The 14,089-nt window shown below is 43.1% G+C and overlaps 1 protein-coding gene and 1 pseudogene across 2 annotated transcripts in view; both read right to left on the bottom strand.

The window, feature by feature from the left end:
- The window catches only part of Tatdn1 (TatD DNase domain containing 1), a 28,099-nt gene that overhangs the window by 2,808 nt on the left and 11,202 nt on the right, over positions 1-14,089 (bottom strand). For both annotated transcript variants that reach the window (XM_051202642.1, XM_051202643.1), the window contains exons 3-10: positions 13,472-13,521; positions 12,092-12,155; positions 9,831-9,974; positions 9,697-9,739; positions 7,527-7,612; positions 7,393-7,433; positions 4,958-5,034; positions 978-1,048 (exon numbers count right to left, since the gene is read on the bottom strand). In XM_051202642.1, the coding sequence (XP_051058599.1) occupies positions 978-1,048; positions 4,958-5,034; positions 7,393-7,433; positions 7,527-7,612; positions 9,697-9,739; positions 9,831-9,974; positions 12,092-12,155; positions 13,472-13,521 (576 nt within the window). The remainder of the gene's footprint in view (positions 1-977; positions 1,049-4,957; positions 5,035-7,392; positions 7,434-7,526; positions 7,613-9,696; positions 9,740-9,830; positions 9,975-12,091; positions 12,156-13,471; positions 13,522-14,089) is intronic.
- On the bottom strand, positions 10,283-10,376 carry LOC127235441 (uncharacterized; annotated as a pseudogene).

Here is a 14,089-nt window from a genome sequence, read left to right as displayed (position 1 = left end):
TGCTTTCCTTCCTAATGCATGACATGCGTGGGGGTGCTTTCCTTCCTAATGCATGACATGCGTGGGGGGAGGCGCTTTCCTTCCTAATGCATGACATGCGTGGGGGGAGGCGCTTTCCTTCCTAATGCATGACATGCATGGGGGGGATGCTTTCCTTCCTAATGCATGACATGGGGGGGCGCTTTCCTTCCTAATGCATGACATGCGTGGGGGGGCGCTTTCCTTCCTAATGCATGACATGCATGGGGGGAGGCGCTTTCCTTCCTAATGCATGACATGCGTGGGGGGGTGCCTAAATGTACAAGAAGTATCACTGAAATGCTTCACCGTTTTAAGATGCTGTGTTGCTACTACTGCCTAAGAAAGCATGACCGTGAAGACCTGTGTGTCTCCCAGGGACACCAGGCAGCTGTTCCGCCACTGAGCTCTTTTCCTGTGATTTCTTTTCAAATGGCTTACACATTCTACAGCAGTGTACTGTCAATGAGACCGTTTTGTGACTGTCTAAGGAAGTAAACTGAGTTTCTCTAGAGTGGCTCAGTCTACAGACCTTATAACAGCAGTGCCCGAGTTACAGGCTCCGGTCAGAGTCTTGGCTTTTGAACTTGTTTTAAGAGGAAACCCTAAAGTCCTTACTTCGAAGCCTTTGGTTTCAGTTGCTGCAGTTTGTAAGGGTTGTAGAGTTAAGCCACTATAAAAGAGTATCTCAAACCCTGACGTGACGTGCTTAGGGGACTCTCTTCACTAAATATTCGTAATGACAGAAATTATCAGATTCTGTCATCTATTTTAAGTTTTGAGGATTAGCCAAACTGAAAATAAAAATCTGTGTAACTACTTTTCCAACAATAATAACTTTCAACAATCTAAAAGCAAAATTCATATATTGAGATTGAAACTATAAGTCAAATACCCTGTAAATTTTTTTGGGGGGGAGGGCATATATAAAACTTGAATTTCTGAAAACATCAGCTTACCTGTTTCAATCATTAGCTTTTCACTAGGTATGGACTTCAGAACTTCCAAGTTAGCTTCCGTTTTTAATGAGCTTTAAAACATTATATTTAAGAATATTTAGTGAATAAGACATTTTTAAGTTAGAAAGTCACAAAGAATACATTCTTATTCTTCAGAGCCCAGATCATAGTCAACTTCAAATCTACCTCTATTTCTGTCTCTTCTGTAACATTTAAAAAATATTAGTTTTACTTAGTGTGGATAGGCATGTGTGCACACCATGTGAATGTCATGTGTGGGTAACCCGAGGCCAGCAGATTCCTTGCAAGCCACTTAGTGTGGGTGCTGGGAACTGAACTCAGGTCCTTTGGAAGAGAGCAGGTGCTCTTAACCCTGAGCCACCTGTCCAGCCCCAACACTTCTTTATTGTGGCGGTCTGATGGAGTCATGGAGTTAGGATGGGGCATACTGCTTATTCATGCCTTTATGGGATATCGTTTTCATCATGCTTACCAGTTGAACTTTAATAAACTTCATATATTAGCCTAAGTAAAATTTATGTAAAAAAATTTTTTTATGTAACAGAATGAGCATTGAGACTGTCAACTTTGACTTTCTGAACTTATTTTCAGCCACTGAAAGACTATTATGGCTTTCAAGTCCTCAGTGTCTAAATTAAGACTTAGATATTTGTACTTAGATATTTGGCTTGTGGCCAAACCCCGCTCCTTGAATGTGGCCTTGGCCTTGAATGTGGCTTTGGGATAACGGGGTCGCATGGCCATAGTGTACCTTCTGTGCTTAGACTGGGCGCTGTAATGTCTGAGCAGCATCACGGATAGTTACCTTTTCAACTGAGTGCCCGGAAAGAAAGCATGGCAGCCAGACCCAGCTCACCAGACCACCAAGTGGGAATGTATGCCTTTAACTTGCCAGTGGGTAATGGAATGATTTAGTAATCAATGTGATGAGAAGCACTATCCTTGTATTTTTAAAAATATATAATCACATTTCAGTGAGAACACATTTCAAAACAATTTTAGGTTCTTAGCTAACCTGAACACAACAGACCCCTCATGCCCCTCCCCACCCCCATGTAAACACAGCCACCCACACACTAAATTCTACCACAGTGGTTACACTGGTTAGAATCAACCATCACCACCATCCAAAGCCCAGGAGTTAGTTCATACCTGGTATACCCTCTGTGGAAATGGCATCTCTCCTACAGAGCAGTTTTCCTGTCTACAAGTCCTGTGCGCTTTGTGTATTCATCCCAACTGTCTCGATCCTGGCAACCACCCATCTTTTTACTGTTCCTTCATAATCACCTCACCCAACATTTTTTTAGTGAAACTAGTAAACACCATTACCCCAACTGATCATGATAAAGCAAATCACAAAAGGGGAAACAATAACCTTTAAGTGCTAAGTGACTTCAGTGCTACAAGCCAGAGAGAGACTAGCAGACAGATTGCACCTCAGCAATACCCCAGAAGTCGGTACCCAGAATGCTGAGCTGGGACAGGGAATGGGAGCTCAGATGGTTTGAAGTCTGGGCAGAGAATGGTGAGGCACACGGGTCGGAAGGGTTTGGGGGCAGCAAGCACAGCAGAGCAGGACCCGGGACTGAAGATGAAGGCAGAGTCTCACTCTGCTCCAGAGCAGCGCCATACTCATAAGCAAAGAGCACACATAGGCTCTCCTCCTAGAGCAAACCAACCCAGGCAAAGGCCTCTACGCTGTCACCTAAGCTTGCCAGTTGACTCACTCACTCAGAGCTTCCAAAAACTTGTCTGTGACGATATGTCACGTAGCCTAGGCCGGCCTCAGACTTGCCTTGTAACTGCGGGGTAGGCATGGGCCACTATGTCCAACTTGCTCTTTTCCTCCCCAAACATCAAAAGACTGCCTGGCATTTGGAGAAAGTCCCCATCATAAAAAAGACCAACCACATTAGGAGACAGACCAAGATAAAAGCAACAGAACGGTATGAAAAGGGCTTCCATCTGTCCAGACTGTGGTATAGGAGAGAATGTTAGAGCTAGAAATGAAAGCTGAAGTAGATCTCATCTTAAAAAGTTGAAAATAAAGCAAATTTTGGAAGGTGTTAAAGTAGAAATGGAAGTTATAGAAAAGATAATACCAGTTACCAATTCTGAGATGTCCCCCAAAAAAGAAAGGATATTCCCAGAAGTGATTAAAAAAAGAGAGAGAGAGGCTCCAGCTACAAGGGGCCAATAAAAGAGTAATAGGATGAAGAGAAAAATAAAGTCCCCACATCAAGACACAGCTGTGAAATCCCACACAAACTAATCTAAAGCCTACACAGGAAAAGCACAGATGGTCACAGGCAAGGGACTCTGAGTAGCCCCAGAGCCTACTAGAGAATCCAAAGTGGGTTCCCTCCCTCTGACTAACTATCCAAGCACACTTTTAAGAACAAAACCAACCTACTTCTCACGAAAACTTCCTCAGGAGGCAGGAGTGTGTTCGCCAAAGCCAACAGGTGACACCATGGTAGTTCACATGTGTGTCAGGGCAGGAGGCAGGAGTAGTCAGGGCCCTCCCCATCATCCATAGCTCGCAGCCAGCCCAGGCTCCCTGAGAGTTCATCCCAGCGCAGGGCAGAATGAACACAACCCACACCAGAATGCATGAGAACCTGAGAAGTAGAAATGTGGGTTCTATCACAGAAGAGGAACCAACAAACTCTAAATAGGCTCCCTCATGGGAAACCAAATAAGACACTTGCATAGAGCTATAGAAAGTGCCAGAAAGCCTCAGCTTCTCTTGTTTTGTAAAATAGTGACTCACTGTGTATGTAGCCCAGGCCAGCCTCCAACTCCCCATCCTCCTGCTTCGGCTTCCCGAGAATTGAGATTAGAAGCCTGGGCCACTGTGCCTGGCTGGGCTTCAAGTTTTGAAATCAAGGAAATAAAATAGGAGGCCAGTTGCCAGTTACTCCAAGAAAACAGAAGCGTCGCATGTAAAGAAGAGCGGCATAGTCCACCACGTGGGCAGCAGTGGGCACGGAAGCGGTGACCACCTAAGGCCCAGGGTCCTGACATACTCTGGGAGACAGGCAGCAGCGAAGCGGGGTCAGTGTGGCGTGTGCCCTGAGGACACAGACAGTGGGAGGCCGCAGAGACTCAGGGGCAGATAGGCAGGTGCCTGCTGTAAACTGACTGAGGGGGAGGCAGGCTGGGGGAGGGAGCAGGAACCGCCTCTGAGTCTTTGGTACGCTTGACTTGTTAATCACTATGGATGTTTGTTTGACTATCAACTGATAAATTAAACAGAAAGATTCTTTTTCTTAGGAAAGAATCACCCTGAGCTCTATAGGAATAAGCTATGCCACCATTCTGTCTAAGAATTTATACCTAATGTCACCAGTGACCATCGGAAGGGCAACAATGAGGAGGGAAGGCAAGTCCTAGTCTACTCTGTACCCTGTCTTCACCGACTTCCTAAGAAGACAACCTGTAGAAGACGCTGGCATCTTACAGAAAACAGGGCCAGGGCCTTGCTGTACTGCTGACTTGCGAGGCTGAAGTCCAGTGTGGAGTTACAGAGGAAGAAAGGTCACTGGCGTGAGCCAGAGGACAGGTTCTCACACTTGGGGTAATTGTACACCTGTTCCCTAACTCTGTGACCTACAGAAATATACAATGACTGTCATAGAATACTCTTTTCCCAGGGCCAACAAGTGTGCCTTATGTAAAATGCTGTGAATGTCTATGAGAGGCGTAGGCACCCTGAAGGCAGACTGGATTGCTAAAGGAAGTCAGTGGCTGACCACAACACAATTTTTCCCAGTATCAGACTACAGCGTAACAACAGCATGGAACTTCTGAGCACTGGCCTGTAATAACAACCCACTACTCACATCTTACATAAGTAGTTACCAAGATTCTCAGATAAGGATCAATGCAGGGCACACAAACGTTAATAAATCTGCTAATATAAAAACCAGAAAGCAAACAGCCTAAGAACGCACCAACCGTTAAATCCTATGTAAAGGTCCAAGTCAATCAAAGCAGCTGCAGCTTCCTTAGTTCCATCAAATGAATGCACCTAGGGAGATACATATATGTGTTTGTGCGTTATTACAGTAATCTTAACATCCACAATAGCATTGACATATGTTCTAAACAAAAGCAGAAATCTATGCAAGGGTTTGGTTCACAGGGTTTTTAATGTGGGAGCACATACTATCAATGCTTTTCTTTCAAACCAGACTTGGTAATCACAGCCTGTCATCATTTCTGATGACACAAAGCAAGGCGTTAGCTGCCTAAGACTTCTCGGCAGCTGACTGGGGTGCCTCTCATCACCCTCTCTGCACATCATCCCCTCACAGACTCTCCAGGAAAGACACAAGAAAGGGATCCCCACTCCGCAGGAGGAGGGAGGGTCTAAGATACTTGAGTACACAATTTAAACAAAAACACTTAAAATGTACAGAAATCGCACTACATTCCTCTGCTACAGGATACTTTTCTTAGAGGAGACATGATTAATCGTTACAAGGGAAGTTTTAGAAGCTCTATAAAGTGGTGAGGATGTTGGTTTTAATTGTCAATTATGGGTCTGGAAGGATGACTCAGCAGACCTGACTTCAATTCCTAGCACTCACAATCAAAATCACCTGGAACCCAACTCCAGGGGGTCTGATGCCCCCTTCTGGCCTTGGTGAGTACTTTCAAGTGTGTATACAAAACAGTAAAGTAAAAAATGACAGCTGTTACATCATCCACATCAGCTACACAGGGGAAAAGGGCTTCGCGCTTCCTTTCCTCCTGCTTTAGTGTAGCAAAAAAGCAGTAACTGACAGGAACAGTCCTTCACAAATGAAGCCAGGTCACCAGTGTCCACGGAGAACATGTTCTCGGCTACGTGAGACAGCTGCCTGCAAGATTTGACCTCCCCCCAGCATTTCCAGTGGAAAAAAAAAACAAAAAAACCTTCCAGTAATGTAAGGATAATTTAAAATGTGGTTTCTCATAAGCCAGTTCAGATCACTTGTTGTTAATGCCTTACTTGGCAATTTCTTTTATTAAAGCCAGACATTCGGCTGGCTTTGCTGTTCCTGGTGTTAACTTTTTGAAGTTATAGACTCATCTGCATAAAGTTTTACATGAGTGAGAGGTAGAGTCTAGAAATTACAATAATGCTGTCAGTAATGCCCAGGTCATTAATTAAAACCTTTCTCAATTCCTAAGTATAGGTCCTGAGGGAAAATTACAGAGCACACAGACTAGTGACTACAGAGGAGATGCCCAAAGCTACACTGACTTGACAGCAACAGGAAGAACCCACTCCTCTCTCTGGGACATGGAAAGCCAAGCGAGGAAAGCCCTGAAAAACACACCGGAGCAACAAGATGGCTCTCTGGGCGAAGGCGCCAAGCCTGATGGCCAGAATGCAGTTCCGAGACACTCGTGGTAGGAGGAGAGGACGTCCACACAAACGCCATGGCACATGTGTGTACACGCTCACACACACATTAAATGGGATAAAAACTTTGAGTGTGTTCTTAAAGTTTCAAAACAGAAAGGGCTTTGTGGATAAAAGGGTCCAAGCGAAGCCATGTAAGTATTACAGTAAATGTTCCGGTTAAGTCCTATGTCCTTGACAGTGTGATTTAAATACCTAAGTAACAACCTGTACCCAAGAGATGATCACCGAATCTCCAGAAATTGTATTTGAAATTCTGTATGCGTGAGCAGTTTTTTTAAGGCAGATTATCTACTGGGGCCTAAGATCCGAAATGACCAGAAATCACTACCAGAAATACCACAACCAAGTTTTAGCAGAGACTATTTATGGAAAATGTCTCAAGAGTAATGCCTGAGCCGGGAGGTGGTGGCAGATGCCTTTAGTCCCAGCACTCTGGAGGCAGAGGCAGGCGGATCTCTCATGAGTTTGAAGCCAGCCTGACCTACAAAGTGAGTTGTAGGACAGCCAGGGCCACACAGAGAAACCCTGTCAAGAAAAAAAAAAAAAAAAAAAAAAAAAAAAAAAAATTGGACCGGAATACACATGGTGGTGGGTGAGCCTCAAATCAGGGCGAGAAGAGAGGCTAGGGGCTCGCAAGTTAGGAAAGAAATCAGAATGAAACGTCGTAAACACTGGCTTATGTTTCCCTAACGCGTAGACAGGCAGGAAAAGAGCGCACAGGGATGGGATAGAATGTGCACACTCGCACTGTCCTTGTGAGTAGAGTTTGTCCTTACTCTTGTACTATGACAAGAAGTGCAGTAATATTGAGACTTGTCTATAGACCATCTGGCCTATAAATCCAATAGTAAATTTACATTTGTCAATTTTAAAGACTCAGTAACTTTACTTTTGATATCTGAATCAGCCAAAGCAACCTTAATAACAAAGACATACTTGTAAATCCCATATTTAAAAGTCATTTATACTTACCACTCCACCCACACACCTATCTCTATTTCTTCTCATTATGTCTGTGAATTGAGAAAACAAACAAACCTTTCAGCTGCTTTAGCCTAATTGCCACCCAGCTCTCAAACCATAATGACATTTCACTTTTAACTCACCCAGAAACTCAGCATGTGAGTTCCGACAATGAAGAAACATTGGTAATTGTGTCTGTTCTGACAGTTCAAATTGTTTTTCGAAGTATCTGCACAATTCAAAACAATTTCACACTAAAAATTTCATTTTAGCATGACACATATGTCAAATAAGTTTTAACTAAGGGCATTTTATTATCTAGAAATGGGAATATGAAAACAGTAAATTCAGATTTTAAAAATCATCGTGTTCTTTTCTGCCACACGGGATGCTTCATTCACTAGGATTGCAAACACAGTGTCCATCGGCCTCCGAATCTAAAATTGGTGCTCTCTGCCTTTATTAACTAATGTTCCGGTCTCTAAATCACCTCAGATCTGCTGGGCTAGGACAAGCAAAGCAATTTTGTCTCAGTTAAAGTGACAGTATTTGCAGGTTAGGAAACATAAAACATTAGAAGATTCAGAATTACTGGTAGTGGGCTGGGGACAGAGCCAGGTGGGTAGAGCCCTTGCCCAGCATGCAGAGCCAGGTGGGTAGAGCCCTTGCCCAGCATGCAGAGCCAGGTGGGTAGAGCCCTTGCCCAGTGTGCAGAGCCTGGCCATATCCCCGGCAGGACTCACATGAAAGCAAGTGCAGCAGATCAGGACTGTGTTTTCAGCATTTGGGAGGTGGAGACAGACACAATCACAAGTTTAAGCTTATCTTTAACCTGGGCCACATGAAACCTGTTTAACAAAAACCCTAAGAATTAACTACTAGCCACCTCTTCCACAGCCACTAAAGTAGTACCTGTGCTCTGTCATTGTAAATGTGACCATGCAGGTGGCCCCAGCTATCCAACAAGCAATGATCTCTCCAAGGTGTTAATCATGCATAATTCCATGGCTCAGACACAGAACCAAGTCACTACCTTACAGAACTAAAGAGTTTAGAAAGTAGAAGGGAGACAAATGTATAATTCATTAAAATAGCCGAAGCCCAGACAGTGTACCCAGAAATTTTATATAATTCAAGAGAAAGAAAGCCCTGAGTTCAAGCTAGATAGGTACCATTAAGAGGTCATGTGGTATGTGTATGGAGGGGAGAGGGGGAAAGGGAAAGGGAGGGATGAGGGAGAGAAGGGAGGGAGGGAGGGGGAGGGAGGGACAGCAGAAGGGTGGGTGGGGCTGGTGAGATGACTTGGCAGGAAAAGGCATTTGCTGCCTGAGGACCACGATGATGAAAGGCTGACACCTGAGTTCAATCCCAGAACACACCAAAGCAGAACCAGAGAACCAAGTCTGACCTCCACAAGCATGACTGGCATTCCTGCTCCCTCACAAAAATAAGACTCTTAAAAAAGAAAACCTGCACGTGGGCAAAACAAAGTAAACCCCTGGCAGTGCAGACGGAGGGTAACATGACATCAAATAGCGGTGCCTTTAAGGGAAAACAAGCAAACAAAACCCAATGACCTAAGTTGTGGGGCTCTGTTTATCTTACTTATAACTTCTTCCGTTTCATAAATGAAAATCATTCTGGATTGACATCTGCCCACTCTGTCAACGCTCTGCTAGCTAGGGTGACTCAGTGCTCCGACAGCTTGGGTCCACACTAAAGACAGAGCTTGCAAAGGTCAGTGTTGGGGCAGCAGCTGTTACTAGCTAGGACTGACGCGCTCCAAAAGTCCAGTGTGCAGCACTGTGGGTGCAATCCCCTCCCAGCTGCTGGACAGCCTAGATGGCCTCAACCCTTCCAGGGTCGCCCAAGTACCCTCATTCTGAAATCTTGTCTGATACCTGGTTGGTTTGTTTGTTTGTTTTTAATCTACATAATATTAACTTTTAAAGGCCAGAGAAAAATGCCCACAGCAAATTCCTCCTACACAAGAGAACTGGCTCTAACAGGCTAAGGAAAAGGTGGGACAGGGAGGCTGTTAGAGATACTGCTATGACTCGATAGACAACTCTCCACAACCAAAGCAAGCCTTTTCCTCATCTCTGTTCTTAACAAAACCCAATGGTTGATCGGTTGGGCATTATTAATGACATTCAAAGATGTGTGGACTTTGTTTTGCTTAACTTTTCATATATGCTTGGAAAGCAAACACACCTTGATATCTAACCCTACATGTTCAATTGATGTTACTTTGAAAAATTAAAGCCATACTTAGGAGCTTAGAACTGTTTCTAAAATCAACAAATTCCTTACTTGAGTTGAGTATCTTTGGAACAAAACTGCAGGCGGTCAAAATCTTTAAAAGATAAAGAATAATCATTATTCAGGGTTTCATATAACAAGCAGTTATTTTCAGATGAATGCCAAGTATCAAAGCCAGAACTTACCTAGTCCACATTCCCCTATTGCTACAACTTTCCCCTTGTGGTTCTGAGCAAGGTCCAGCAATCCTGCTAAGTATTGATCAGGGCTGTCCTTTCCAAACTCATCACATCTCGTGGGATGACACCCAACTGTACTGAAAAACATGTCTAGCGGAAAACCACATCCCAGGGTTACTTGAAGAATATTGTTCATGTTAATGGCTAACATATAAAAATGAGCGAAACATAATTTCAGCTTATGTTTGGTAGCTATAAACAATTCAAACTTCCAGAATTATGTACATTAATCAAACAATTTCTAGCTATGTTAAAGTGGGATGTGCATATAAAAACTGCCTTCATGTATTAATAAAATTGTCAGTTCAACTCTTTCCAAAGCTGGTCATTTGTCAAGCATCTTAGAATGGAAAGTGAAATGATTTCTCAAAATATCATCTTCTAATTTTATCTTTTTTAAAAATATGGAACGCTTCACGAATTTGCATGTCGTCCTTGTGCAGGGGCCATGCTAATCTCTGTATCATTCCAATTTTAGTATATGTGCTGCCCAATTTATCTTTTATATTTACTGTTTACATGACATCCCAATTCATGTATTTGATAAACAACCACAATGTACATCCCTTAAAGGATTATCAGTAGAGCCTGGAGGTGGGTTTTTTTTCTTTTCCTTCCTTCCTTCCTTCCTTCCTTCCTTCCTTCCTTCCTTCCTTCCTTCCTTGTTTGTTTGTTTTGTTTTGGGGTTGTTGGAGCCTATCCTGGCACTCCCTCTGTTGACCAGGCTGGCCTCCAACTCACAGAGATCCCCTTGCTTCTGCATCCTGAGTGCTGGGATTAAAGGCATGTGCCACCAACGCCTAGCCTGAGCCTGAGGGTGTTTAAAAGTGCCTACTGCTCCTGAAGAGGACTAGAGTTTGGTTCCTATGTGGGACAGCTCTGCAGGGATGTGACAGCTCTGGCCTCTGCATGAGTGACTTAGAGAGTGGAAGACCGGGCTTTCTTTTACTAATGAAAAGCAAAACTCACTATTGGAGGGCAGACTTTCAGCAGCTCTAACAGAGAGGACACAGAGCAGAGTCTGACGCAGCAGGGCTGCTAGACTGGCTCAGCGGAAGAGCGCCTGGGTATCATGCCCACCATGCACAATGCCCCAGGCGGGTCTTTCAACCCAGAGACCCAGTTTTGTTTGTTTTTAAAATTTAACAGGAGCTCACAGCTGAACCCATAGAAGGGTGCAGAGCCTTCCCCAGACTCTCCCACAGGTAACAGGAGGCAGTGAACATCTCTCTAAGGAGTGGGAGGGAAGACAATAATAAAGATGGGAGAAGAATCTTAAAACCATAGCTGTTAGAGAATGCAAAACATGGAAGAAAATCTTCCTCTCTACTTCAAAAAGTCCTCAGAAGATGTTGTTTTCAATGTTGAGAGTCAATACAGCCTCAAGAAAAGCATGCATTTTATAAAGATTTCTATAAGAACAGCTCTTGGTAAGATTTTGCACAAAAAAGAAACATAGCTGTATTTTTAAAAACTGTAGAGCCTAAACTCTAGGTCTCAGCAAAGCACACATGCAGAAGTTACATGATGGCACATAAGTGTGTAAACTTTAAATACATGGGGATCTGAGCAGACTCGGGGATGCCTGCGCAGATGCGCACACTCGGGGGGCAGCACATTTTGATTTTGTTAGTGTGAGGTTAGCAGTGCCCATGGCGACCAGAAGAGAATGCCTGTCCCTTGACCCGTGTCCCCTGAGTGGCGCCTTGTGGGCAGCTGCCTCTTGCTGGGAACTCCTCTACAAGTGCAGCCAGCGCTCTTAACTGCCAAGCCTCCTGTCTAGCTCTAAAAGTGGTATTTTATATTATTATTTAAAAACAAAGTCCGATTCACAAAACCAATGTTCAATAACAACTCCTTACAATTTAAAAGATTTTTAAATAAAAGCAATACATATCAAACATTGAAATATGCACAAAAAAACTCTATATCAGAATTATTTACAGATAAATTATATATGTGGTAACTTACCCTTATTTACTGAAATAATAATCTTTGTTAAGTACTACAGGATTTTATCAAAATCTGATATACCAAGGAGTACTCTAACCCTCGTTATTGTAACCACGTCCCACTGAAGTCTGTCTACTTCCATGCCATTTCCATAGTCAGGGTTCACTGTATTTGTGCCTTACGCAGTTCTCAGAAAGGCTTCTTCATAATTAATTAATTCACATTGTGTTTTGGTGAAAGTAATAGGAGGGTACCATTTGTTTGTGCCAGCTGCAGCGCATCTCTACTGTCTTGTAGACTTCCACCTGTGATCAGAAACTGAAATGGAAAGAAGCAGCTGACTTCCAGGGGACCATCGGCATCGGCTCCCCAGACACCTCCCGCCAGTCCACTACGGGTGCCCCACTCAGCCTCCCCTTCCTTCCCCTCCCCTACACCCTCCCCTCCCCTACACCCTCCCCTTTGCTAATCTGTCTGTCAGACAGAGTTACAGCACCCAGGGCCAAAGGTGACTACCAAGGCAGTGCTGTTCAACATGCAGTTTCTAAAGGGTGATTTAAGGACACTGAATGCTTATTTTTTTTAAACATACTGCAAAGTCTCTCTAAGCTGAAGTAAAGAACTCCTTGTAGGTGCACATGGAAAAGAATGCGCACAAAACAAAGGTGGAATTGCATATGAAAAATAGGTACTGTCATACGGCAACTCAAACCTCCAGTACGACCAGCCACTGAGCATATACACAGGGAGTATACGGTCATAATTAAAATCCCAAATGCCCACAGAACACAGCACTTAAGTATTTAGAGCATCAGGAAAAGTATTCTTTGCTAACCTTGCTTAATTCTTTAAAACTAGGCCAGCTTCCCACATACAGATCTTCAACTCTGTAGGACAGTTTCTACCCAAGTCTATATACGTTACCTATACCTTCTCCACACTCCACAAAGCCTACGGAAGGAAGGGCAGGCCTAGGCCATGGTCTCCTCTCCCATGGTACAATGCTCCTGATCTGGTAGTGGCGACGTCACTACACATCATGAAGATGTGTCCATATGCAGTATTTTCTGTGACCCACACAACAACTGTCATGTGACCACATATGTCATGAAAACATGTCCATATGCAGTATTTTCTGTGACCCACATAACAACTACCTTACATACTTCTAAGACATTCCTTTGTGGCTCCTTCTCTCTGATCTCTCAGCATTTTCCTCTATGTCTGACTCCGGGTTTTTATTATTTAAACTAATAGAATTTCATTTACACTTTCTCAGTTATCTAATGGTAGACCCACAGCTAACTAACTATGGTAAGACATGCATGTGGTTTTGGTGACTATTTCTAACACACGCCAAATTAGATTATAACATTTATTTAAAGTTGTCTTTTAAATCTAGTACAGGTTTAATTTTTTTCTATCACAGTGCACTACATTTCTGATCACATACCTGAGAATTATGCAACATAAACAGTTGTGAACAGAATAATTATTTCTATTTACTTGCGTATTTACATGCAGAAATATATACTAAGTGTGTGCCACCGGCTTTCACCTTAACTTTGCAGCATTTTAATTAAAACTTATTTTAGAAACAAAGAAGTTCAACAATAACAATATTCAGATGTTACCTTTTTAACGCCAATCTGGATAGCTCTCTCTATTACATCTTGTAAGTCATCTGTGGAGGAAAAATCACATATTGAGAAACTGTAGTAAATATATATAGCAAGATATTATTCATAATTATGCATTCATGATTTTTTCTCTCAAAGTAAAAATTCATAAAATAACCATGTACTAAAACACAGCCAAATCAGTGCTACTTAGTTGTAATATAGTAAAACTAGAGTTGCAAACCTTAAAGAAGTATTAAATAAGAAACTGAATAATTAATAATTTAATTGTACTTTTCTTTTTTTGATCAAAAATGAGACAATGGCAGAACTCAGGAGGTCCAAATTAAGATGAACTCAAAGACTACAAATCAACTCATGTGCTGTGTATCTGAAGTTTGTATTTGTGTGGAGATGTGTGTGCACACGCATGTGTATAGGCTAGAGGGCAACCTTGCCTCTCCCTCTAACACTGTCTAGTGTGTATCTTGAGACCCTCGTTGAGCCTGGAGCTCACTGTTTGAGATGGACAGCCTGGCCAGCAAGGGCCCAGGATCACCTGTCTCCCTGACACACTAGGTTCTCGCTGCTGCTTAGCTTTAATGTGGGTGCTAGGCATCCAGACTTGGGATT

The sequence above is a fragment of the Phodopus roborovskii genome, unplaced genomic scaffold, assembly GCF_943737965.1.
Source record: "Phodopus roborovskii unplaced genomic scaffold, PHOROB, whole genome shotgun sequence".
NCBI classification, from domain to species: domain Eukaryota; kingdom Metazoa; phylum Chordata; class Mammalia; order Rodentia; family Cricetidae; genus Phodopus; species Phodopus roborovskii.
The sequence above is the reverse complement of the archived record's forward strand: the minus strand, read 5'-3'. Positions and strand labels throughout refer to the sequence as shown.